The sequence below is a fragment of the Odocoileus virginianus genome, chromosome 3 (genome assembly GCF_023699985.2).
Source record: "Odocoileus virginianus isolate 20LAN1187 ecotype Illinois chromosome 3, Ovbor_1.2, whole genome shotgun sequence".
In the NCBI taxonomy this organism is placed as follows: Eukaryota; Metazoa; Chordata; class Mammalia; order Artiodactyla; family Cervidae; genus Odocoileus; species Odocoileus virginianus.
The window spans coordinates 61,808,635-61,835,243 of record NC_069676.1 but is presented as its reverse complement, the minus strand read 5'-3'; the positions used below and the strand labels follow the sequence as shown (position 1 = coordinate 61,835,243).

At 49.3% G+C, this 26,609-nt stretch overlaps 1 protein-coding gene across 3 annotated transcripts in view; it reads right to left on the bottom strand.

Moving 5' to 3' along the window:
• Nucleotides 1-26,609, bottom strand: part of GALNT10 (polypeptide N-acetylgalactosaminyltransferase 10) — a 215,203-nt gene that overhangs the window by 17,049 nt on the left and 171,545 nt on the right. For all 3 annotated transcript variants that reach the window (XR_011486940.1, XR_011486941.1, XM_070465683.1), the window contains exons 5-8: nucleotides 25,229-25,414; nucleotides 20,328-20,511; nucleotides 15,471-15,588; nucleotides 1,093-1,200 (exon numbers count right to left, since the gene is read on the bottom strand). Coding sequence is in view for 1 of the 3 variants with exons in the window: in XM_070465683.1 (XP_070321784.1) it covers nucleotides 1,093-1,200; nucleotides 15,471-15,588; nucleotides 20,328-20,511; nucleotides 25,229-25,414 (596 nt within the window). In the remaining 2 variants the exon portion in view is untranslated. The remainder of the gene's footprint in view (nucleotides 1-1,092; nucleotides 1,201-15,470; nucleotides 15,589-20,327; nucleotides 20,512-25,228; nucleotides 25,415-26,609) is intronic.

Genomic DNA, 26,609 nt, shown 5'->3' with positions numbered 1-26,609 from the left:
TTATGGCTTAATGAAATATTAGTAATACAAAACAAATAAAAATTTCTGGCTATTTCCATTTGTAGATAATGGCCACTAATTAGAGTGATGATTGATATAAACCATTTAAGGCAATAAAACAGTTTAACATAGAATTTTGGGCATGAAAATGGAGAGGGGATGAGGAGAGGACACTAACATTTATTAACCACCACTGTGCCCAGACCTTTCAGATACCATCTCATGCATGTGCGTGCTCAGTCGCTTCAGTTGTGTCTGACTCTTTGTGACCTTATGAACTGAGAGGAGCCACCAGGCTCCTCTGTCCATGGGGATTCGCCAGGCAAGAATACTGGAATGGGTTGCCATGCCCTCCTCCAGGGGATCTGCCCAACCCAGGGATCGAACCCATGTCTCTTATGTCTCCTGCATTGGCAGGTGGGTCCTTTACCACTAGTGCCACCTGAGAAACTCTAAGTACCATCTCAGTCTTTCTCAAACATGCCACTCTACCTATATTAACTTTTATCTAACATGTTTCTTTAAATCACCCCTAGTCTAACTTGGCACCAACTTTAGCTTTATCCTAAGTCACAATGTCTGTGAAATCATGACTCTGCTACACTAATCCACATATAATTTAAACGCATGGAAATAAAAATGTTCCTATGTCTACCACCTAAAATCACCTCCCTGGTCACACTTTGGGAAACTGAATTATCTCCTTAAGTCTTCTGGCCACGCTAAGAGTTGGAAAAAGTGAGCTTCCTTGAAGCAGAGGAGTAAATAGAGCCTAAGAGCAAGCCTCCCAAGGTTACAGAGCTAGTAAGTGATTAAGCAGGGCTTTAAGTAAGTTTTCAAATTTTTTCACGTATTTATTTATTTTGGCTGTGCTGTGTGGCTTGTGAGATCTGTTACCCAACCAGGGCTTGAAGCTATGCCCTTGGCAGTGAAAGCTTGGAGTCTCAACTGCTGGACCATGAGGGAATTCCTTGGCGGGTGGGGATGGCACACATCCTCACACCTGGGGACCACTAGGCCTAGGGCATGGGGTGCCTCTGATCTGCTGAAGTCAGGCCAACCTCTCACCCCCTAGGGAAGCTACCAGCTTACCCGGGCCAGGCTGACTCCAGCAGGCACCTTGTAGGGCACGTACTTCCTGTAGATATGGCCCACCCTGGAGCAGGGAATGTCCTCCATGCGACCTCCACACATCCACACCTGCAGGATGAGAAGTGAGAGATGATATTTCTGCCCCCAGTTCACAGCCTCCTCAAAGGCCAGCGTTCCTTTGTGCATCCCTAGAAAGCATCAGCTTGGATTGTGTAATAAAGCCCCCATTCACAGGACCAGGGATGTAGGAAAACACAGTGATGACAAGAGCAGCAAAAACAGCTCAGGGCATCGAGTGCTGACTCCAAGCCAAACACTCTGCTGTGAGCTTCACACGCACAGTTTCATGGAAGCCTCATCAGAAAACCCATAACGTTAGGTAGTAACGGAGCTCCATTTTACAGATAAATAAACAGAGGCTCAGAGAAGCTAAGAAACCTCTCTGAGGTCACAGGGTTAGTATGTGGTAGAGCCAGAAATTTAAACGCAGTTTGAGCTGACTCTGAAGAAAGCTGAGAGCCGAAGAATTGATGCTTTTGAATTGTGGTGTTGGAGAAGACTCTTGAGAGTCCCTTGGACTGCAAGGAGATCCAACCAGTCCATCCTAAAGGAAATCCTGAGTCTTCACTGGAAGGACTGATGCTGAAGCTGAAACTCCAATACTTTGGCCACTTGATATGAAGAACTGACTAATAAGACCCTGATGCTGGGAGGGATTGGGGGCAGGAGGAGAAGGGGATGACAGAGGATGAGATGGTTGGATGGCATCACCGACTCAATGGACATGAGTTTAAGTAAACTCCAGGAGTTGGTGATGGACAGGGAGGCCTGACATGCTGCAGTCCATGGGGTTGCAAAGAGTTGGACATGACTGAGCGAATGAATTGAACTGAACTGAGCTGACTCGAATCTGAGCTCTGGATAAGTGTCAGAATTATAAGGGGGCATGGAGGGCTCTATGGGCAGGACTGTGATGATCACTTTGTACTTTGTGCTGGTAGAGACTAGGCTGTGTATTTGCTGACTTTGGCATGGGCTGCTGGAGTTCCCTGTTGGGCCTGTAAATCTCTTGCTGGGTCACCCTGAGCAGTCACCTTTCTCCTGCCCTGACTCCCCTGCAGGCTGGCTCGCTCAGCTGCGCAGCTGGGCACTGCTGCCTGCAGTGTGGGAGCCGGTGCTGCTCCTGAGTCTCCCTTCATAACCGGCATCACAGAGGTCCCCTGAGTAGGAACTCTGGTCTGATGGCAAAATATGAGAATTCTTAACAAGTACAGTCAACCCTCTTAGAGGCCCAGCCTAAACAGACCCCTTTCTGGCGGTCCTGGGTTCAAATCCCGACTCGGTCACTATCCAGCGTTGTGGCTTGGATGATGGCACCTAACTTCTCTGAGGCTCAGTTTCCTCATCTGTAAAGGATGAACTGAGGTAGGTTCAGGGGATGAGGTATTTTAGGTGAGGAGCTTACCACAAGCCCTAGCCCCTAGTCACAGCAGTGTGAGATACTGCAATGATGGGTTCATACATGTGGCTAATATTTGTGGACTGCTTGCTACGTGTCAAACACTGTGCTGGGCACATACAGCAGTGAAAAAGTTGGCCAAGACCCCTGCTCTCATGGAGCCGGAGTGTGCTGGCCAGCCCTGGAGACGCCCCCCAGTGACCCCCGTGTCCCAGTATTTGCACCCTTAGGCAGTTCCCTCCCAAAAGAGCCAAATGAGGACTGGCCTGTGTAACCAACAAGATGCTACAGAAATGATGGCCATGAAGGAGAATGTGGCTCCCATCTTGCTCCCTGGGATCACTTGCTTTGGGGCAGCCAACTGCCACATTGTGAGGACCCTCAAACAGCCCCGTGGAAAGGCACAGGTCGTGAGGAGCTGAGGTCTCCTGCTAAGAGTCCTGACTTGCCCACCATGTGAATAAGCCAGCTTAGAAGTGGATCCTCCAGACCCAGTCAAGCCTTCAGATGACTGCAGTCCTGGCTGACACAACTGTGTGACAGACCCAGGCAGAACTATCTCACTTAGCCACTCCCAAATCCTTGACCCTCCAAGACTTTGAGATAATAACTGTCTATTGCTGCTTTGAGATTATTTTTTCCTGTGGCAGTAGATACCTAATACAGGGACTTTCCGAATGGTGATGTGCACTCTTCAGAAGCCAAGGCAAGGTAACTAGATGGACTCATTGGACAGACAGATGGGATATACTGCACTACCCCCACCTGTCAGGGAACGCCTCCCCGGGAAGGAAACAGTCATATCCCATGAGGGGATAGGCACATGTGGGACTGCAATTAGTGGAAATGCTGCTTGGAGAAATGCAATTATATTCTGGTCTTGGGGGAGAAAAAAAAAAATCGAGCAAGTCAATAGAACAGAACATTGGTCTCGAGATAATGGGCTCCTGATGGTAGATTAATGTCAGGGCCAAGCCAAGAAGTTTATTTTCAAAGCAGGAGATATTGATCAGGCGCCAGCATCCTATAACAATAACTCTTCCTTTATACAGAGTGACTGATGTGGAAGCGATGCTTTTGTCTGGCGGATATTGCCCGGGTTGCTGGGCCGCCCCTGCCTTGAGGGAGGCGGAGTGGCACAGAGCAGGTGGGGCACACCTTCCCCTGCTCTATGCTGAATGTCTTCTGGGCAGTGGACTAGGCTGGCATCCAGCTCTCTCGACTCCATATTAAACTTGCATTAGCTAACGAGGCTGTGTCTCCGGCTTTGCCTGGCAAGGAGCCTTCCTTTATGCAGATGGATTTCCAGATCCTTCTCTGTGCTGTGACCTCAGGATTCTTTGGCCGTGACCACGCTGGCCATCAGCCTGAAGGTTCCTGAGGGTGACCCTCATCTACTGAGAGGTCTGAGGCAGCCAAAATGCCCTCAGATTCCCAGGATGTCCGGAGCCCAGGAGGAGTCCTGGTTTTGGACAATGGCTTCCCTGCCCTGGACCTGACTCACTGACAGCTGAGTCCGAATGCAAACTGCCTTCCGAGAGATGCATACCTGTTCAGTGAAAGCTGCTGCCAACCGCCGAGTTCCCTGGGAGCACCTGAGCAGTCTGAGCAGCTCTGGGTACATCCAACCCTTCAGAGCTCCCTCTGGAGCTTCCCCGGTGGTCCAGTAGTTAAGAATCCGCATTGCAATACAAGGACACTGGTCTGATCCCTGGTCCAGGAAGATCCCACATGCTGCAGAACAACTAAGACTGTGTCCCACAACTACTGAGCCAGCACTCTAGAGCCCGAGAGCCACAACTGCTGAGCCCGCGTGCTACAGATACTGAAGCCCACAAGCCTACAGCCGGTGCTTTGCAACAAGGGAAGCCACTCTGAAGGCGTGGCTTCAGTTTCAGGTTCTGCCACCAAGTCAGTCAGAAAAACGGCATCATCTCTTTGTGCTTCACTTTCTCCATGTGGGAAATCGGGCCACAGGATATATGAAAGCAAAAAACACGACGGTGTTGGGTGAAAGGGCAAATACTGTATCGTTTCAAGGCGATTGTAGTTCTCATCCTTTCGCAAAGAGAAATGAGTAGCCCCTGCTTGCCATAATTAGAGCACCGCAAGGAAGGGTAGCCCCTGCTTGTTGTAATTAGAGAAAGGCCACAGGTAGCAATGAAGACCCAACACAGCCAAAAATTAAAACAAATAAATCCTAAAAAAAAACAAACCAAAAAACCACCACACTCTGGCCACTCAGAACACAGCATACGCAGCAGGCACCACCCCGCTGCGGTGTTCGCTGGTTATCTGGCAGGATCCTGAGGCTGCAGGGGACTTTCCATCTAGGGACATGATAAAAGCTGGAGGCACTGACTTATATCCTGACTGGCTCTGGGCTGGGGAGATGGACTCCAGGTTCAGCTCCTTGCCCAGGGCACCTACCTGTGCACCTTCAGGCCCCCCACCTCCCTGCCTTTACAGCAGAGGAAGCAGCCCCCCAAGACCCACAACAACCGCAGCAAGGGGGTGGTACGGGCAGACAGTCTTCTCTAAGGCCAGTGCCACCGGTGCAGCCGCGTGACCGGGGGGATGAGAGTCACTGCTACCTCGCAAGGCCGCCGAGACGGCCTGAGACAAGCCGCGAAGAGCACTCAGCTTGATGCTGGGCCACAGCAAACCTGATTAGTGTTACTCACTTCTCTTTGCGAAAGGATGAGAAGGACCACTGCCTTGAATGATACACCCAACACCACCAGCTTTTTTTTTTTTTATATCCTGTGGCCCGATTTCCCACATGGAGAAAGTGAAGCGCAAAGAGATGGTGTCGTTTTTCTGACTTGGTGGCAGAACCTGAAACTGACCAGGAGGGTGACAGGGCCAGGCGGGAGGGGCATAGTCACCGGGCCTGGCTGCCCGAGGGGTTCTTCTCTCCCCCAGGTAACGCAGCGGCAGGAGAAGAGCCCCGCTGCGGGCAGAGGGGAGAGGCGCTGCAGAGGCACCCACATTTGGCCAGGACCCGGTCGCATGTGGATGGGGACAAAGACCGGCGGCTGAGATGGCATCTTACAGCCCTTCTCTGGGGTCAGCCGTCTTGCCTCCCTCGCTCTCTGTGCCCTCCCTGGCCTCTGCTCCTGGGCCTGCTCAGGGAGCCCAGGTCCACCGCAAGGAATTTCTGAGCACACCCTGCCGGCTTGTTTCCCGGTGCCGCTTCCTCTGCACCAGTCTTCTCCCTGGAAGCACCATGCCACTAGACAAGTACAAATCTAATTGTAAAAGCTTGCTCCCCATTCATTTCCTCTGCTGCTTTGATTTATTTTATTAGCAAACTTCTTTTGTGTGATGACAGGCTTCATTACAGTGTCTATAAAAGACAATTACTCGCTCTTATCTCCTAAACTGAGGAGGAAAGAAACGAGTGGTGATGAGCATGTGTGTGAAGACACAATGGGCCCTGGAGACCAGGCGTCAGAGCGGCCGTCCCGCAGAGGGGATGCGCCAGCGAGCGGGGTGGGGAGAAACCTCTCTCTCAAGGGAATGGCTGCCTGGAAACCAATCGGGAATGGACAGGCATCCTACCTGCCCATGGAAGGGAGAAGCCATCAGCCAGCTATGGCTTTTGCTGTTGGCAGCTCGGCTGAGGACCCCAGTGAAGTTCAAACCCTATTCACCAGTGCTTGGGAGCTGCTGCATCAATACGCAATTAAGAGAATAATCATCACCAATTATTCTGCATTATCTGTGAGTTTAAGAAGAACAAAGGGTAGTGGTGATGAGCTTCGTTCCGGCTCTTAAGCAAGTTTTGTGAATCTGAAAGCCTCAGTTTCCTCATCTGCAATATGGGGTGAATATGGGGTGAATTACTGTGCCTCCCTCCTAGGGATGAGGTAATTCTGAGGCACACAGGACTCGGAGCAAACCCAATGTTGTCACCTGGGCACGTGGCAGCTGGCTCTACTGGTGGGGCACGCCACATACAGGCCATACAACTTCCCTCAGGAAAGAAGGAATGACATTGGATCCATGTCTTCCAGAAGTTCATACTATTTTGGACATATTAGGTTGTTCTGAACAACAAGATACTGTTTTAGGAAAGGATCTCACTCATGTTAGTTTTAGATGTTTATAATGGTTACCGGGTTCAGTTGGTAAGAGGAAAAAAGCCCAACTTTAGTTTTTAAAAATTCATTTAAATTTATTTCTAGGTTAATATATTATTTTTACTGGAGTGGGTATCCTTTCCCTTCTCCAGGGGATCTTCCCAACCCAGGGATCAAACCCAGGTCTCCTGCATTGCAGGCGGATTCTTTACCAACTGAGCTATAAGGGAAGCCCAATGTTCTTTTATATATCAATAATATACTTTAAAGCATATGTGTGTCTAAATTAATAAACTGGATATCTGGTTGTTTCAGTGATATCCTGAGGTGTTTAGTCAACTTGGCCAAAAACTGGGAGGTGGCCGCTGTACACTGGAGCTTTTTTTCCCTTAATAAATGACTTAAGTTGCAGGATCTGTTAGGTTTTGGTTCCCATATGATACAGGGCCATCTCACAACCACCCAGTGAGGAAGGCACTGCCATACCTCTCACACGTGAGGAGAGTGAGGCTGGCGAGCTCCAGCGCCTTCCCCAGGGCTCGCAGCTCGTACGCGGCAGAGCCCAGAGTGGAATCCAGGGTGGAGGCCCCCAGAACTAGGCTGGCCTGAGACTGCACTTTGATCTTTTTCAAGCCTAGTCCTGACCCTATCATGGTCTTCCACAAAGATCCCTCTTGGTACTCATATTGTTTGCAGGACAAAGCGGTCACCCTAGGCCTGCAGTCAAGGCCTCTGCCCCCTGTTCCAGCCACCTCTGACCTGTCCATACACCCTGGATGCTGTGGGAGTCAGCTGCAGGGCACCCATGTTTCTCTGTTGGGCACGTGTGCTTTCCTTTCCATGAACAGTGCAACCCAGTACAAACATTCATTCACTCACACATAGGCTGGTCGGCCTTGCTCTAAAACCCTTCTGGAAGAGATGAATCAGAAACTGGCAGCCAAGGATGGACCTAATCATACAGAGCCTTGAAAGTGGGGTGACGGTGTTGGTACCTGTGAGCCATCCCGCCACCCACCGTGGGGCCTTTTCACACCCCAGCCTGAGCCTCCACTCTGCGGAAGACCTCACCGACTCATTACAGCCATGATTTCCAATCCTGAGTGAGCATCAGAATCACCGGGGGAGCCTGCTAAAACACAGACTGCTGGGCCCCACTCCTACGATGTCTGACTCGGCAGGTCTGCGTGGAGTCTGGGAATTTACACGTCTAACAAATTCCCGGCGATGCTGGTGCTGCTGGGCTGGGGACCGCTTTGAGAACGAGCTTAGCTGGATTACAGACAGCCCTTCTCAGGACAGTGGCAATGCCAGTTCTCACTATGCCTTTAGACAGCGCTGTGAGTTTGGGGTTATTAGTGTCCTTTCAGTGAGGAAATAAAGGTTCAGCCCAAAAGGCAGGTGAGCTGTCCCAGGTCTTGCCGGGAGTTCATTTCAGAGCTGGGCCTGGAGCCAAGGTCTCTGGCCTCTGTCTCACCAGCCTCGAAGCTTCTCCTATTCCTGTCTTCCTGCAACCGCAGCCCATACACATTGACCACAATGCTGACATTAACAGCTATCATAATTGATTATTTATAATGCGCCAGGAGCTGAGCTAAGCTTTTAACACATTTTGACTAATATCCCGCTCACGCCCACCCTATGAAGTAAGGGTCATTCTACTGCCACTTTACAGATGAAGAAATCCAGAAAGGTTAAGTCACTTTCCCAAGGTCATACAGCCACTAGCTGATGGAGCTTGTACCAGAACCCAGGTGGTGTGATTTCAAAGCCAATGTACTTTATCCTCGGGCTGTTCTGCTTCCTTTTTTAACATGAAGGTTTTGATCCAAACAGCTACCACTCACTGACTGCCTTCTTTTTGTCTGTCTCTAGGCCAAACAAATATTTTATGCCATTTAGTTTTTATAACCTCTGAAGAAGTTATTATTGCCATTTTTAGTGATAAAAGACTGAAGCAGGAAGAGATGGTTGTGTGCTGGTTAAGGAGTGATGTACCACAGGTGACCCTCGGGCCTCCGAGCCTTTTTCCTGGAGGAATGGTGGGAGGGGCAGGTGCCCACAGAGACATTCATGGAATCTCAAATGGCTGCTCAAAGTCAGGGGCAGAATGCCTCCCTGTTCCCGGCAGACAGCTCTTAGAAAGTCACACATGGCCAGGAGGAAAGCGCTGCACACAGCAGAGCAAGTTCCCAGCATCCTCAGATAATCCAGGGAAGGAAGGAGCCAGCGCTGGGTTCCCGGCAGCGATGCTGCAACTTGTCTGAGTCAGAGGGGGCTGGACGGGGCAGTGGAAGGGATGGGAGAGGTGACGGCAGGCTGGCACTTGCGTGGGGGCCCCAAACACCCTCCTGGGTGGCAACTTAACCCCTTTGGGGTTGGTTCTGACTTCTGGGGCCCTGCTCTAGGCTGCCCCCTCCCTCCAGGTGGAGTGAGATAAGCGCTGGGCTGAGAGTCAGGACATTTGGAGTTCGGCCCTGGCTCTGCCACCTGCCAGCACTCGGGCATCAGGTCACAGCACCACCAACCCTCACCAGCTTCTGCTGTGTGTTCTGCTTTCTTTTCATACACCCTGTTTCACTTAATCCTCCTGATGACGCTGTGAGCTCTATGGAAGCAAGGTCTGGGAGTTTTCTAAATCTGCACAAGGCAGTCTGGGACTGGCTTGGCCTTGGGTAACTGTATCAGCGTTGGACTAAGCAAACCCCACCCCTGAGGCCTCCTGCCTCTGTTCAGACGTGTGGGTTTCCCTCTGGGAACAAGGCTCTCTCTGGTCCCCTCGTGTGGCTCTCTGTCACTCCCTTGCTCAGCTGATCCTGCCCCAAGAGGCCCTCAGAAGGTCTCCACCTCACTCTCCCAGAGTGGGGACTGCTGCCTCTGCCTCCTGGAGCGGACCTGTACTCAGGGGGCTCCATCCTTCCCTAGGGGCTCCTCACTGTGACTCCCTTCTCTGTGGGCCTCACCTGGGGGAAATGCCTCCCTGAACTGGCAAATGGCCCTAACAAAGCACTGGGAGGTATGCGGGGGGATGGGCCGAGAGGGTTGAAAAAAATAAGTTTTTCCTTATTGTTAAACCTAATTTCTCTCCTGATTCTAGAAGTGATATGTGTGATGATGAACACATTCAATGCTACAGAAACACATGGATAGGAAGGGACAACCTCACTGCAGCCCTTCCACCCTAGATGCCCCAAGGGGGTGAGAAACTTTCAAGGCACCATGGGTCAGAGACAGCAGGGCAGAGGCTCAGTCTGAAGTCAGAGGACAGGGCTGAAAACCCCGCTCCAACCACGCGATGTTATGAGCGCTCAGTAAACATTAGCTGGTGTAATGATACTCTTCTCAGGTTTTGTTGTTGTTGTTTGCATTTGTCACATTTTTAAAAAAAGACATATTTATTCATTTATGGCTGCACTGGATCTTCGTTCCTGCATGCATGGTTTCTCTAGTTGTGGCGAGGAGAGGGGCTACTCTTCATGACGGTGTGCAGGCTTCTCATTGCAGTGGATTCTGTTATGAAGCACAGGCTCTAGGGGTGAGGGCTTAAGTAGTTGTGGCACAAGGCTGAGTTGTCCTCCGGCATGTGGGATCTTCCTGGACCAGGGGCTGAAGCTGTGTCCCCTGCATTGGCAGGCGGATTCTTTACCATTGAGCCACCAGGGCCCTGCATTTGCCATATTTTTGAATACCAAACATGAGACTATATCACACACAATTTTTCACATCTTTTAAAATTTAATTTTGGGCGCATCAAACTTCTTTTATATAATATTTCACTGCTGGGATGTGCTCTAACTTATGTATCCTCTAAGATCTCACACTGAAGGTCATTTTCAGTCTTCCCCTCTGGTAAGTAACACTTCAACAAATAGCTCCTGCCTCAATCTTTGCTCTGTCTCTCTCGGCTAAACTGCTGAGGGTGGAATTTTGGGTCAAAGAATGTGCTTGTTTTGAAATGTAACAGATTTTGCCAAATTGCTAACAAAAGATATGCCCACTTTCATTGTCCCAAAGCCCATGTCCTTCTCACACTAGCTCAGCCACGTTGCCCTGTGGACACTTCTCCAGGAGCTCAGAGTTGAAGACATCCTAACCTCAGCCTCCTGAGGATGTTGTGCAGTCCCCTTCCTGCTCATCCTGCCACCACCACCTCTAATCCAAACCACTCTCGTGCTCATGTAAGGCCAAGGGCTTTCTCTACAGCATTTTATTTGAGCCTACCTTGGGTAGGAAGGAAAACTTTATCGGTATCATGCGGGATGGGAGGGCCAGAGAGGTCAAGCGACTGGCTCGTCTCCAGGTGGACAGGTATCAGAGATGAGAAGCCAGTGCCCTGCCTTCTTGCTGAGTACCTTTCTCATTACACCACCAGTACCCAAAGATGGAGATGTAAGGCTGGGAAGGGCAGCATGAAGAAAGGATATCAGATAGGAATTGATGCCACTAACAGGTATTTAAAAGACCTATGATGGGCCAGGAACTAGGGTACAGAGATGAACAAGACTCCCTCCCTGCCTCTAGGGAGCTTAGAGTATAGTTAGGGAGACAGGTTAATCTTTGGGTCATGTCAGTGGGAGGAATTTGGAGACACGCTGGAAGTGACCCTGGGGTGGCCCCTAATCATCACAGGGAGCTCAGGTTAAGGCTGAGAGGAGGCATAAGACAGGCTGAGCCCAGAAAGATAAGTGGGGTTGGCCAGACTAAGGAAGGGCATTTCAGGAAAAATGAACAGTGCATGCCCCCAAAGATGGCAAAGCATGTGAGCCTGGGGCTTGCGAGCATCCCACATGGCTGGGTGAGGTGGACCTCTGTGGTTTGCCTGTCCCGCCTCTGTTCTGCACACAGTGCCTAGACTTTCCTTTGGGGAACCAGCTCATCCCACCTTCCTGGCTCCGGGGTGGGCATGTGACCGATCAGATTCAGACAGCAGCTGACCAATCAGAACACTGCTCCGGGATAGGCAAGGAGCCAGAAGGTCAGAGACTTGACTTGGGGACTTACTATAGGAATGAGGGGAAACAAAAACTCTTTCCACTGGGCTGCTGGGTATTTCCATGAGAGAAAGCTTGCCTGAGAGGGAAGCCACCCAGATGAAAGCAGAGCTGAGGGACTAAGGGAGATGGAGCCTGGATGAGATGGGTTAGTCTCTGGATCCAGCTGGACCTGGAGGATCTACCCTGGAATTTCAGTCGTGTGGGCCAATCAATTCTGACTTTTTTTGCTTAAGCCAGATTGACCAGGATATTGGTTATCTGTTACTAAGAGTCTAGACTAATGCAGTGGGGAGGAGGGTGGAGAGAAAGCAAGGAATGGTAAGCAGCTCATGGAGGTGGGTGCAGGCCAGGCTACAGGGTTAAAGAGTTATCTGACCACCAGAACTGGGAAGAGTGTAACTGCCAGGCAGGAGAACTCTCATAGTGTGACTGTGCCTTTTAGAAAGAAAAGCTGTTGACTAAGAAGAAAAGAGTCAATGACTCTTCTAGAAATTTCAGAGCCTTCGGAACATCTTTTTTACGGTTTTCCCATCAGGATAGATGGCCTGGTCTGAAATTGGAGCCAAATTATTAATCCATCAGCCCTGATGGCATGTATCAATTTATCTTAATTTCTGAAAATACACTCATGCTTTTCAGACCAGTCTCTCTTCTCTGTCACCAAGAAGAAAAGGGAGCCCAGCAGAGATTAATCAGAGGCAATTTGGCCCTTTGTAAATGCCCTGCTCTGGCTGAAACTGAACACCCAGCATTTCAGGCAGACAACTGGGCTCCCCTGTGCCCTCACCGCTGTGGGCAAGCCTGCCCGGGAGACAATGTGCTGGCAAAGGGGCTGCTGCCAGCTCCACAGCCTGAGAGAAAGCCAAGGGAGAAGGGTCTCCCTCCCAGACCTGGGAGACTCCTCATTACACAGTCTCATTTCCTCTCCAGAGTGGAGGAGATAATTGGATCAAATGGAAACAGGAGCCAGCCTCCCTCCCCTTCCCGGATGAGAGACCTCATCACCCATTACTGAGTCTTTTGTAAATAAACTGTGCGGGGAGAATGCCATTTGTTCTGCCATGATTGCCTGATGACCATCATCAGATGGGTCTTTGAAAGACACAGAATGAGATCATCTTGGGTTTTAGAAATTCCTTTGTGCTCCTTTCTCTACCATCACCACTCTCCACGGACTTTCTGCAGGGGGACTTTCTGACCAGGGAGGCTGGTTCAGGCAATGACACACCTGCTCTGGGTAGTCAACCAACAGTTACTTATTAAGCATTTTCTTCCTGTCAGGCAATCCTTTTGGTTCTTGGGATACAACAAACAAAGATTATTATACTGTTGACGTTCATATTCTGGTGAGAACTCAGAACTCTGATGTCTCCATTTCTGGAAACAAACTTCATAAGTTAAGTTTGTTTAACTGGTAAACTGAGGAACTGTGAAGTTAAAACTCTTCTGATGCCTTATGTGTGGTTCTACTGTACCTGTAAGGATGTGGCATTTGGAAAACTAAATTGCAAGGGCTAGAGATTATAAATGACATACGTGCTATCACCCACCAAACCTGCACCCATGGCAGACATCACTAATCAATCACCACTCCTTTTCTGAATGCAGCCTCACAATACATATTCACACAATGAGGGGCAGCCTCTACTGATGCACCAGACTTGGTTGGGAGAGCAAAACTATTTTTGACTTAGACTGCTTACTAATTCAATTCACCGAGAGGCTGTAGAATCGCCTAGTAATTAACCCCAAGAGGGGGTTAACTGCCCCCAGGAGGAGGCAAAAACTGAGAAGGAAGTAAGAGATTGCAGAGAAACCTCTGAGGCTAGTTTTCCTCTCAAGCGCTCTCACGCCCCTGCAGAGGTCTGTACAACACAGCAGGTCAGAGTGCAGACCCTGCAGTCAGGCAGGCCGGGGTTCATGTCCTGCTTCTGTTAGTTCTAACTGTGTGGGACCTTGGTCTGAACTCCACTTGCCTCCCTGTGAAACGGGTATAATAACGATACCACCCTCCTAGGGCTGTTGTAAGGATTAAATAAGACAACACGTGTGAAGTGCTCTGCACAGGGTCCTGCCAGCGCTGATCCAGGCTGCACCTGAGTTGCTGCATACCAGAGTGGATAGATGCTTTTTGACAGCTGGCATCGCTCTGACTGGCTGGTGCCATCATGACTGCTAAATACTTTTAATGCTACCCCTGGATTTTAATATTAGTTTTATTTAAAGGGCTGGCTCCCTTATGGGAGATAACTTCAGAAATCTGAAGGTAAAATGGAAAAAGATGGTTTTTCAAACCAAAATAATGTTTCAGGAGAATTCTAGGTTGTTTTCTTGCTCAGTTCAGTTCAGTCACTCAGTTGTGTCCAACTCTTTGCAACCCCATGGACTGCAGCATGCCAGGCTTTCCTGCCCATCGCCAACTCCTGCAGTTTACTCAAACTCATGTCCATTGAGTCGGTGATGCCATCCAACCATCTCATCCTCTGTCATCCCCTTCTCTTCCTGCCTTCAATCTTTCCCAGCATCAGAGTCTTTTCCAGTGAGTCAGCTCTTCACATCAGGTGGCCAGAGAATTAATGTCCCCCGTTCTGAACTGCTCAGCCAGTGGCAGTGACAATGACAATAAAGAAAATAATTTTTCATTATTTATTATTTCATTATTTCAGGATATTTATTGAGAAGCACCTAACAAGAACGGTCTTATTTAATCCACTCAACAACCCTGCGAAGATTAGAGGGTCACTATACCCATTCTATGGAAGTAGAAACTGAGGCTACAACCTGACCTAGGCAATCTAACCCCAGCACCGAAGCCTTAACTGTTGTGTGTGTGACAATGGTCCTTTGCCTAGGAAGTAGATGCTAGACTCGGTGGACATCAGGGCTGTGCATTCACAGGACTCATCCCAGTAATGCTGCTGGCCATTCCTCATGGGCTGGGGATATACCTTACCAAGGGTTCCAAGGGTGTTAGAAGTAGGCCCTAGCCGACCACAGGGGCACAAGACAAGATAGTCTTCCCTACAGATGGACAAAGCCTTCATTGTTCACTTGAGATCAATACAAAAATCCAACAAAAAGGGGCAGAAGTTGGCCTCAGAAGTTTGTATAGTTAACTAGTAACCATCGTCTCCTTTACTACCATTATCAGAAGATTCTACAGCCCATGGATTGGTCTAATAGCTTATAGTAAATATTTATTCTCCAACTCTTTAATAATTTCTACCAGTTATTAATTGGTGGCTGTGTCCCCAGGTTGGGTGCTAACCATTTTCTAGATATTATCTCATTTAATCGTCACAAAACTTCTGTAAGGTAGGTAGTCTTATTATCCTCTTAGATGAGGAAAGAAAGCTCAGAGAGGTAATCTAACTTGCCCAAAGCCACACTGCTACTGAGTAGTGATGTTGGGATTGGAGCCCAGACTTTTCTGATGCCACAACTCGAGCTCTTAGCCCCTGGTTTCTGTATATCAAACTCCAGCAGGAACAGACACAAAGGGAAAACTTGAGACAGGTGGCCAGGAACCACTAAGGACAAGTCGGCCTCTGTGAGGGCCAGGGATCGTTCTCAGAGCAGAGCTTTCCACCAGCCTGTGTGTCCTGTTCGACTATCTGGCTCTCTCTTCCCCTCTGCTGGTGCGCTGGGCGTCTCAATGGGGACACGCCATCTCTTTAGTGGAAATGAGGCCTGTCCTATTCCAACACTATCATCTAAGAAGGGACGATGCAACATTGAGCGATGGTCTGCAGAACCCGAGGCCTCCACAGTCTCCCCAGGCTCAGACACTGCTAGGTAGGCAACCTGCCAGGACAGGGGGCGTTCCAGGGGCTGGCTCACCTTGAATGAGATCTCGTACTGCTCCCCTCCCCAGATCTCCAAGCCTGGGTCATACCCGCCCAGCTCCCAGAACCACTTCCGATCCACGGCGAACAGTCCACCGGCCATCACGGGAGACCTGCGGGAAGAAGGAGGTGGTGTGAAGAGCGGACGTCCTGGCCGTGTGTATCCCGCTCTCGGATGCTGCTGTTTCCCCAGGGATGCCGTTTCCCACTGTTCCATCAACACAGCCCTCGTGTCCAGCAGGGAATCCAAATCCCTTCTGAGTGCAGCCCCTGGCTTTCTTCCTTCTTCATAAGTGCTATGTTTTAACCAGTGGACCCCAGATTCCTTCACATGGTTAACACCTAAGAATGCCTGTGGAATGGAATCATAGTGTTTTCCCTCTGTGGGCCTTGTTAGCTCCATCATATTTCTATATATCTCCATGTCTCTCTCTCTCTATCTCCAGTTCTCCCACTGGTTAAATGGTCTGGATTAGGTCTTTCTAAGCCTGTCTAGACTATAGAATGCCTTAGAGAGATGAAAACACATTCAGCTTCCTGGGTCTGACCCCAGACCTACACAACAATCTCTGGGGGATGGAGCTTAGGTTCTGTGTTTTTGGATAAGAAGATTTGATGATTCTTACTTTTCAAGCCCAGGCATAGGCATGTTTTTCTGCTGAGAGTTTACAGAAGAAGCCACAGTCCTGTTCTTGCAGTGAAACTGGGATAAGATTCCTCTACTCATTCATTCACTCATTAGTTTATTCATTGAGTGCCAGCTGAGGAGCAGATGCTGGAAGAATCTGGAGGTAAACTGGGGTCAGACTGAATCTGCAGGGGATGTCGGTGTAGCAGGGTGGTCACCTCAGGATGGGAGGGTGCAGAAGCCAGGTGGGGTGTAATGAGGGTCTCTGGGAGGTGCAACCAGTGCTACGGGAAAGGAGGGCACCTCTGTCTCCATGTTTTGGGGGTGAGGAGAGAGGCTGGGGCAAGAGTCGAGGAAGAGTGCTCAGAGGGGAGGCATTTGAAGTGGGTACGGACAAAGTAGGAGCTGGGAGAGAGAAGGGAGGAAAAACCATGAGCCCAGGAACTGAGATGATCAATCATGGGGTGTGGCCTCCCCCAGTTCCCCTGGGAGGAGCCACCAGCATTTACTGCATGAAAACCTCTCTGAGTGGTTGTGCTCGTGTCTGGCTCCAACTTCAAACCCTCAAAAAAAAAAAAAAAAAAAAGAAAGAAAACTGGGTTTCCCAGGTGGCGCAGTGGTAAAGAATCTGCCCGCCAACGTAGGAGACATGGGTTCAATCCCTGGGTCAAGGAGATCCCTTGGAGAAGGAAATGGCAACCACTTCAGTATTCTTGTCTGGGAAATCCCACAGACTGAGGAGCCTGGCAGGCTATAGTCCATGGGCTCACAAAGAGTCAGACATGACTGAGCGACCTGGCATGCACACACATAAAGAAAAACCATTGCAGAAGCAGCCTCCACAACCCTCTGGCCTTGGGAACTGCATGCTCAGGAAGTGGACGGATTAGGAAAGCACCGAAGTGCCCCATGCGCCTCGCCAGACTTCCTGCAGCGGACGGGCCTGGACAGCACAGGAGGGGACCCTCAGAAGGGATTCCCTGGATCCCAGACCTAGAGCTCAGATCTGCCCACTGCTGCACTGAACTAATTTATTACTAAAATGAATTTATTCCTCACATTGACCTCATGAGGCCCTGTTATCATTGCCCCATTTTATGCACGCAGAAACCAGAGTACTGACAGGTGACGTGCTCAAGGCTTTGCAGCTACAAAGCAGCACCTCTGGGATTTGAGTTTCCAATCTATGCTACAGCCACACCCCATGTGGCTACAATATACTACTTCCTCTTGGGAAGGAACAATCCAGAAATAGGTGATGAGTGAACAGGACTTGGGATCAGAAACAAGGAAACCCTCACTCCAACTTCAGCTCTCCCTAACCGGCGGTGGGACCTGGGACAGACAGTGTAACCCCAGAATCCTCTGCTGCCCAGTATGGGGGCCACATGTGGCTACTGACATTTGATGTGTGGCTGGTCTGAACTGGGAGGTGCTGGCGGTGTGAGATACACACTGGAGTTCCCAGACTTAATATGAAGAAAAAGGAAAGATCTCATTAATAATTTCAAAGTGTGGGCTACATGTTAAAATGAGAACATTTAAAACATTTAAACATTAAACATACTGGGTTAAATAAAGTGCACTACTAAAATGAATTTTGTCTGCTTCTCTTTACCTTTTATTCATTTATTTATTTATTTCATTTATTTTTATTAGTTGGGTTTTAAATGTGGCTCTGAGGACACCGAGAGGCACATGTGAGTTGCATTACATTTCTACAGGGCAGCACTGACTTAACCTGTTCTCTGAGCCCTCTTCCCCATCTACACGAGGATGTACAGCTACTCTCCCTAGCTCACACTGATGCTCCGTGTAGAAAGTATTCAGTCCCATAGGAAAGTAAGGTGTTATTAGTGTCAGCTTTCCTCTGTCTTATGAAGGTTGTGGGGTTTGGGTTTTTCTGGCTGGGGCCGTAATGCCTGGAGGGGCAGAGAGTGGTTCTGACTCAGTGCTTCATGGAAAATCAAACCTAAAACGGCACAAAAATATCAGTTTGGGTGGATGCCAGCAGCAGGGGCCGTGGAAAAGGCAGGATATTAGCTGTGAGGCATTTTGGATGCTCGAGGGCTCCGCCTCCAGAGGGAGGCCTCTTCTCCAGCCTGGTCTGTTTCCTGCCGTGTTTAACAGTAATAATTACAACAGTCCTGAGCGTCCAGTGGGTGCCACTCACCTCACCAACGCTATCTCCAGCTCTCACAAAACCCTATTACTAGCCCTCTCTTCACAAGGAGAAATCTGAAATTCAGAAATGCCCTATGCTCTGCTCAAGGGCATGTAGTTTCTAAGTGGATGAGCTGCCACCGAAGTCGGTGTCTTTCAAATATCATGACATGGCACTGTGCCTGTGGCATGCCCACTTGCTGGGCACTGTAGGGAAGAGTGCAGAAAATGACCAGGATTTCTTTGTGGCAGGTTTTGTCCTAGTGCAAGACAGAAGAGAGACTTATGGAAGGAATCGGAGGGCACAAAGGGTGGAGTGTCCCTTGGGAAGCATCTGGGCCAGTGGTGCTCAACTCTGTCCACGTGTCAGCATCACCCAGTAGCGGATGGCTGGGTCCCCACGCAGAGACTCCGGTGTTACTGGACTGAGGGACAGCTCGGGTGGTGGTGGTTCTTCTTCTCCTTTTTCTTCTTTCTCGTCTTCTTCTTCCTCCTCACACTTCTTTCTCTTCCTCCTCCTTTTTATAAATTGGATTTTTTAAAGATTTATTTTATTTTTGCCTTCAATGTTTCCCAGCATCCGGGTGTTCTCTAGAGCAGCCTCTGGGAGATGGAAAGGGCGTGGGAATGGGTCCCTTCCTGGAGCATCTCAAGGAAACGTGGCACAGTCGATGCTGTGATTTAGTCCAGTAGGACCCTTTCAGACTTCTGACCACCAGAACTTGAAGAGAATGAATCTGTGCTGTTTTGATAAACCAGTAAGCTGTGGTATGTTATTATTGCAGTGATAATTAGGAAACATATCAGGAAACTAACCCAGCAGGAAAGGCTGGACTTCGGCTTCACGCCCAGAGACTGTCCCACACCTCTGGAAGGAGAGCTGGAGGGGCTCATGTGACAGCTGGGATGGTGAGCTGACTGATTCCCTCAGTCAGAAAGACCCTTCCGGAGCTCGGGGGACCAGAGAGGGACTGGGCTGTGTTTCAGGCTTAGCTGCTAGCCCACACTGTGCTCAGGGAAGCCCTTCCCTGCCCTGGGGTCCAAGTCTCCTCTTCTGCAAGGGCTTGGAGCCCATGACCCGTTGGTTCCCTCCAGTATTCACATTCTAGGATGTGATGGGTCCAGTCCCGTGCTCCCAGTCTTCCACTGGGGGACAAACTGTTACTTCCCTGATACTTCCAAGAGGCTGTAACTGATGGATGGGAAAGTTGGCTCCAGCGGTATTAAGCCTTTGCCCCTTCACAGCTGTGGGACCTGGACAGGCTCCTCCTGGAGCCCTGGTGTCCCCACATGGAAAACACGGATGGTAATTTTTTACTACACATGGCTGTTGGGGTTAAAAGGATCAGCGTGTAGTGTGCTCAGCACTGCACCTGGCACTTAGAAAATGCGCAGTAAATGGTGGTGACCTGTGCTGCTGGAGAAGACTCTCAAGAGCCCCTTGGACTGCAAGAGATCAAACCAGTCAACCCTAAAGGAAATCAACCCTGAACATTCACTGGAAGGACAGATGCTGGAACTGAAACTCCAATATTTTGGCCACCTGATGCCAAGAGTCAATTCATTGGAATAGACTCTGATGCTAGGAAAGATTGAGGGCAGGAGGAGAAGGGGGCGACAGAGGATGAGATGGTTGGATGGCATCACCGACTCAATGGATATGAATTTGAACAAACTCCGGGAGATGGTGAATGACAGGGAAGCCTGGTGTGCTGCAGCCCATGGGGTCGCAGAGTCAGACACTGCTTAGCGACCGAACAACATGGTGGTGACGATGACAATGACAGCGATGATGATGATGATGATGATGAGACTACAACCGGGCACTAGGCTTGCCACCCCCACTGCCAGTCTTGGGGTAGGCAAAGAAGTGACCAGCTTGGTGGTCCATGAGCCAAAGCTCTGTGACAAGCTGGGAGGGATTGTGCTTCTGGTTGGGGAGGTCTGCCCCACCCCCCCTACACTAGACTTTTGGGAGAGGTGGCGATCCTGAGTTCTGTGTGCATTAGGAGGGGTTCCTGGGGTCAGCCACTGGGACTGACCTGGGTAACTCATACTTACTCAAATGGGTCGCTGGGGTCAGCTTTCTGCAGTTCTGGAGGGATGGGGATCCGCTTATAGTACATCTCCCAGTCAAAGGCACCCCGCATGGCATCCCCCGCCTGCGTCTCGTACCGGAAGTCATCGTGGTCAATCACATCGATCATTGGGCACACGATGGTCTTGCGGTTCCGAGCGATGCGGTCTGAAGAAGCCAAGAGATGCCCGTTAGGGAGGCTGGATGGGAAAGCAGCTACGTGCATGATCCTGCTCTGCGACTTATTCACATTTCTAACATGCTTCCTGGGTGATTTCTCTGGATACTTGAGCTTGAGACTCCATGAGGAAGAAAGAGTGCAAACTTTAGGTAAGATGGACCAGGGCTCCCAGCCCATCCTGCCATCCACGATGGGTTCCTGGGTCGGCAACATAAATAGCACTCCGAGTGTCAGTGTGCTCCTCTGTGAATGGTCGCAGGAGTACTGCAGAGAGTAACGTTTGGGGATGTTTAGCACAGGTGCCCATCATGCTCAGCACTGTTATGAAAACAGATTAATTTCTTTCTGGGAAGGACCCTGTTCTGGCCCTGCCAGGCTCCCCATTCTGAGTCCTAACTTGACTTGTGGCCCAGCATCGAGGCACCCTAGCACTTACCCCTCATGGCAGACTGCCTGACCCTCCTGGCTGCCATCAGAAAACAAACGGTCCTTTCGAGAGAGGCCAGTTCACCTCTTCCAACAGTCAGAACTACTGACGAGTGAGAGAACTATCCCAGGAGCTCCTCAGGGCAAGCAGGGCCTGGTGGACCTCGGCCATGCAGGAATTCTGCCTGCAAGGTGATCCAAGGTGGCAAATGGGGGTCTTAACCTCAAAATGGCTCTATGTCCCTGTCAAGCCAGACAAACGCAGACTCTATAAAATTCACTGTCTGCCCTTCAGCGTGCCTTCTGCCAAGAAGCCCTGACTACAGCCAGTGACTGGGGCAGACAATCTGCTATGAGGGGCAAGTGGGCTATGCTGGGGTGCCTTGCTGCTTAGGCCAGGGATCAAGTTCAAGGCTTGGAATAGGGAGTCTGGTAGGGCCAGGGTAGGCTGGCAACTGCCCAGGGCCCAGGCTTCATTCATTGAGTTATACAGTAGATTTTTCTTCCAGGAGAGAAAGTGGAAGTTTTGTCTTTTTCTAAACTGCAATACACAATCCATAGGTGGGTCATGAAATTGTATGTGTGTGTATTTGTAATGAAGAAGAAAGAACAGTGAATTACTGAATATCAGGGTGCATTCTAGGTGATGAGGGAAAGCACTGTTTTGGAAATATTTCAGTCATACTGCATCAGTGTGTGCATTTGTGTAATGGACTGACATATCCCCAGTGTATTTCTAACTGTGGTACACGGTCATAAAAGTTTGAAAAATGGTGCTTTTGACACTGTGTCCCCAAGAACAGATCTGGAACCAACAGTGTCAGAAGCACGCAGGGTGTCTTCAAGTGTTCTTCCCCAACCCCCAGGGCTGGGCTGCCCCAGGCCCACTGAATCAGGATCTCCTGGGGTGGAGCTTGGATCTGCCCTGTGGAAGGCTCCCTAGGAATTTTTAAGGAAACTGAAGAATCTTCCTGGGGAAAGATCTAGAGAAGGGCCCTTTCTCCCTAATGGGGCTTCCCTGATAGCTCAGTTGGTAAAGAATCCACTTGCAATGCAGGAGACCCCGGTTCAATCCCTGGGTCTGGAAGATCCGCTGGAGAAGGGATAGGCTACCCACTCCAGTATTCTTGGGCTTTCCTTGTGGCTCAGCTGGTTAAGGATCTGCCTTCAATGCAGGAGACCCTGGTTCAATTCCTGGGTTGGGAAGATCCCCTGGAGAAGGGAAAGGCTATCCCCTCTAGTATTCTGGCTGGCAGAATTCCATGGACTGCATAGCCCATGGGGTCACAGAGAGTTGGACATGACTGAGTGACTTTCACTTCCCTTCCTAATTCTTCAAGGCTATGTGAGGGACCTCCCTTCCAGGGAGGGTGTGGGTTGAGGACACAAGGCTCTGCTGGATGCCGGCTCATTGTGGGAGGTGTGAGGTCAAGGTGGTGGCATCAGACAGGTGGCATTCCATGGTGCCATCCTCACCTGGAGATACGGTACCCAGGTTCAAACCCTGGTTTTGCCACCTATGAACAGTATAACCTTGGGAAATGTTATCTGGTGCCTCTGAACCCCGGTTTCCTGGCTGACAGAACGGAGGAAGACAGCAACTACTACATGGGGTCTCTGTGAAGACCAAGCAGGATGATGGCCAAGAGGCTTAGCCCAGCAGGTGACCCCCTCTCTGCCGACATCCTCTGTGCCCAGGATTGTTGACAGCAGCTCAGAAGCAGGAGCCTCATCCTCTCTGCCCTTCAGTTTTCTTATTTGCTCTATGTGGATAATAATGCCTAGCCTGTCTCCTTTACCATATAACTGTCACCTTCAAAAACAGCTGTGGCCTAAAAAGATAAGGGACTTACAGAAGCATGATGCTGATGATGATAGAAATGAAGAAAATGATGATCAAGAGTGGCTTTCCTTTGGGGAAGAGAGGGCTAAATCCTTCTCAGGCTCAGAAATGCCTACTCTCCAAAGAAGGCAGAGTGAATTGTGCATGCTTATGGCTTCGGACACAAAAGCCAGGGTGGGCTATATCAGCTGTTCATATTAGCAGGGACAGACTTTTACATCTACACCACTGGTTCACATTTCTATTGGAAAAAGGAAAAAAAAGAGGAAGAATATTTCTTCCATGTATGCCTGTAGGTTATGAAAATTACCCTCATATATTTCCATAGAAACAGAGTTAAGGCTATTTGGACCACAAGCTCAGCATCGTGCCTAACACTTCATTCTCTTTATGAGTCACTGAATGACCCACCAAATGGGATGTTCCTTCACGACTATAAATTAGGGTATTTAGAATGAGGCTTTTTTTTTTTTCTTTTTTGTTCTCTTTCAGTCATGAGAGGCAAATCTAGACCTCTTGGTTTAATGAAATAGTTTACCAGAAAAATCTGGGTTATATTCTAACCCAGTGGGAACCTGGACCCTTGGGGCCAGAAGCAAATAATCTCATACTAAAGTTTCATGATTATCTGTGTTAGGAAACAAATATGCTGGGTTATTCCATTAATCTGTGTAGGGTTTGCCTTCTGTCCTCACTTCTGAATGGGGGCCTAACTAGTGCTCCCTGAAGTGTAGTCCCCGGACCAGCAGCACTGGCATCACCCAGGGGTTGTCAGGAATGCAGCTTCTCAGGCCCCACCTCGACCTCCCGAACCAACAACTCTGGAGCCAGGCCTAGCACTCTGTCTTTTACCAAATCTTCTAGGTGATTCTGATACATGCTCAAGCTTGTCCTCATCTTGAGTCCTTTTGCTCTCGATGTTTTCTCTTATGGAGAGCATATCCCTCCATTTTTTTTTCTTTTCCCTTTTTTAATTGGAAGATAATTACTTTACAATACAGTGTTGGCTCCTGCCATACATCAACATGAATCAGCCATAGTTATACACACGTCCGCTCCCCTTGAACCTCCCTTCCATCTCCCACCTCATTCCTCCTGTCTAGGCTGTCACAGAGCACTGGGCTGAGCTCCCCGCAGCGTACAGTAAATCCCCACTAGCCATCTATTTTACATATGGTAGAGTATGTGTTTCAATGCTACTCTCTCAATTCGCCCCACTCTCCTTCCCCCACTGTGTCCACAAGTCTGTTCTCTGTGTCTGCATCTCTACTGCTGCCCTGCAAATTAATTTTATTTATTTATTTGGCTGCACCTGGTTTTAGTTGCTGCATGTAGGACTTGGCATGCAGGATCTTTTATTTTCAGCATGTGGGATTTAGTTCCCTGACTTGGGCAGGGATTGAGCCCAGGTCCCTTGCATTGGGAGTGTAGAGGCCTTAGCCACGGGACCACCAGGGAAGTCCCATACTCATCTATTTTTGAGGCTTTCACTTTTCTCTCTGGACTGACAGATCTTCCCCAATCTGCCTCCATCCCTGTTCCTCACCTGGCCACCAGCCCCACTAGGGGATTTCCTCTTCAGCATCTACCTGTTGGCAGCAGCTCACTGCCTTCCTCAAAGCTCAGTACCTCTGGATTCAGACCTTGTTATTCAACCAGCCATGAGGCACCTCACTGCCTGGCAGCCTGGCTTCAGGTCTCCCTCCTGTTCAGGTTGTGTGGACTCCTGGATCACACTGCCCTCTGTCTGGAGCCCTTCCCTGACAGCTGTCAGAAATTCCCCGAGGAGCAAATGAACTTAGGCAGACAGTGTGGAATCCTGAAAGAGGATATACTTTGGAGTCAGACAGATTGGGACTTTGACACTTTTTGCCCAAGGGAACTAGCGAGTCACTCATTATCTCAGAACTTCAGTCTCTTCTAATATAAAAAGGGGACACTTTCAACCTGGTGTGGTTTTGTGAGGACTGGAGATAAAGCTTACAACTTTCTTGGCTCACAGTAGCAACGCAATGAACAACCACTGTTCTGAGTTGATTTGATGATGTCCCTTACATCATCAAATCAAGATGCCTACTGCTAAGATTTAGCTCTTTGCAGTAGGCAGTCTTGGCTTGCTTTCCACTGACACGTGAAGTGACCTGGGAGAAGCAGTCATATCACTAATACTAACGTGCTTTATGACTCTGGGCAAGTCACTTCCCCTCTCAAAGTCCCAGCTTCCTCCTCTGCAAAATGAAGGGGCAGGACTGCATGGATTCGTAAGGCCACTTTGAGCACCCCTGAAGACCTGACACCCTCGTGGCACCTGGCACAATGCTGGGTGCATCTCAGGCAGGCAAGGGAAGCCCTGTAGGTGACTCCCTGCAGAAGCTGGGGCCAGTGGCCACTGGTGCACTCCAGGCCGCCTGCTTCACCTTGCAAGCCTCCCTTACCGAGCAAGGGGGGGAGCCAGTTGACATTGGCTTCACAGTGTGAGTCCAAGAATGTGATGACATCCCCAGTTGCAGCTGAGGCTCCCAGCATCCGGGTCCTGATCAGTCCTTCCCGTTTCTTGGTTCGGAGAATCCTCACGCTGGGGAAAAGGGCCATGTAGTCTTCGAGTGGCTTCTTCAGGTGTTCTGCAAGACAGAGAGAGGAGAACAGATGGACAGGTGGGTAAGAACAGCTGCTGAGTAATCATTCTTGTGACCCCTTCTTTACGTGTGCTCTGCACTTTACAGTTTAGACAGATTTCTGGTACACTGTCTTATTGGGTCTCTCAGATGGGGCCAATAAGGGCAGGAAGCACCACCTGTGTACTGCAAAGGGGGAAACTGAAGTTTAAAGAGGGCCAGTGTTAGTGCCAGACCTGCAACACAGAATTTCTGTATGACAGAGTTGGCAGCTGTGATTTACGTTTGGCTTGGACGCATTCTCTCATTTTTCTGGCAACAATACTTTGATTCTTTTTGGGGGGAAACTACCTCTTCCCTCCCATTCTCAGTCCTCCAGACTTGGGTGGGTTTGACCTCATTTCCTGGTTCCCAAGGGGAGGAGCATGTGGCTTGGGCCTGGCCAATCAGGGCATTCCATTCCCTTGGCCACAGTGATTGGTTCAGGGATGGACATGTGACCTGAGTTGGTCCAAACAATGAATCCTGAGACTTTTTTTTCTCAGAACTATTGAACAATGAGGCCCGTTTTTCTTACTAGAGTTACTAGGTTGGTTGGCTCTAAGTCTGGAGCTGCTCCTGACATCTTTAGCAAAATGAGGTGATGAGAGATGCTGGGAGGATCTGCTGAAACTGAAGTCAACAAGTAGAAAGAGTGAAGAGATGAAGAGGGACATTATCCCGATAACATTTTGATTCTCCAGATCGCCCTGTGCCTGAAGCAGATAGACTCCTAGTTGTTCTTATTACATATGACAACCAATTCCTCTTTTTGTTTATTCTAATGTTAGGCTGGCTTCTGGCCCATGCCTGGAAAAGCTGTTATAAATAAATCTCAAAGACATTCTCTTTCTACTAAAAATGCCAGCCTTAACATTAGTGTCTCTTGATTTTAATCAGGGTTAGGCCCCTTTATGAAAACTAGTATGGCTGCAAAAAACCTATAGTTTATATCATATTTAATGGTGAAGTATTGAATGCTTTGCTCCTGTGATCAGGAGAAAGGCTTTCCACTTTCTTTTTACTTCAGCACTATTCTAGAATTCCTAGTCAGTGCAATTGGTAAGACAAAGAAAAGGCGTAAAGATTGGAAAGACTGTAAATGAAATGATTGCTTACACAGAAAATCTTAAGAAATCTACAAAAAACTAGAACAGGTAAA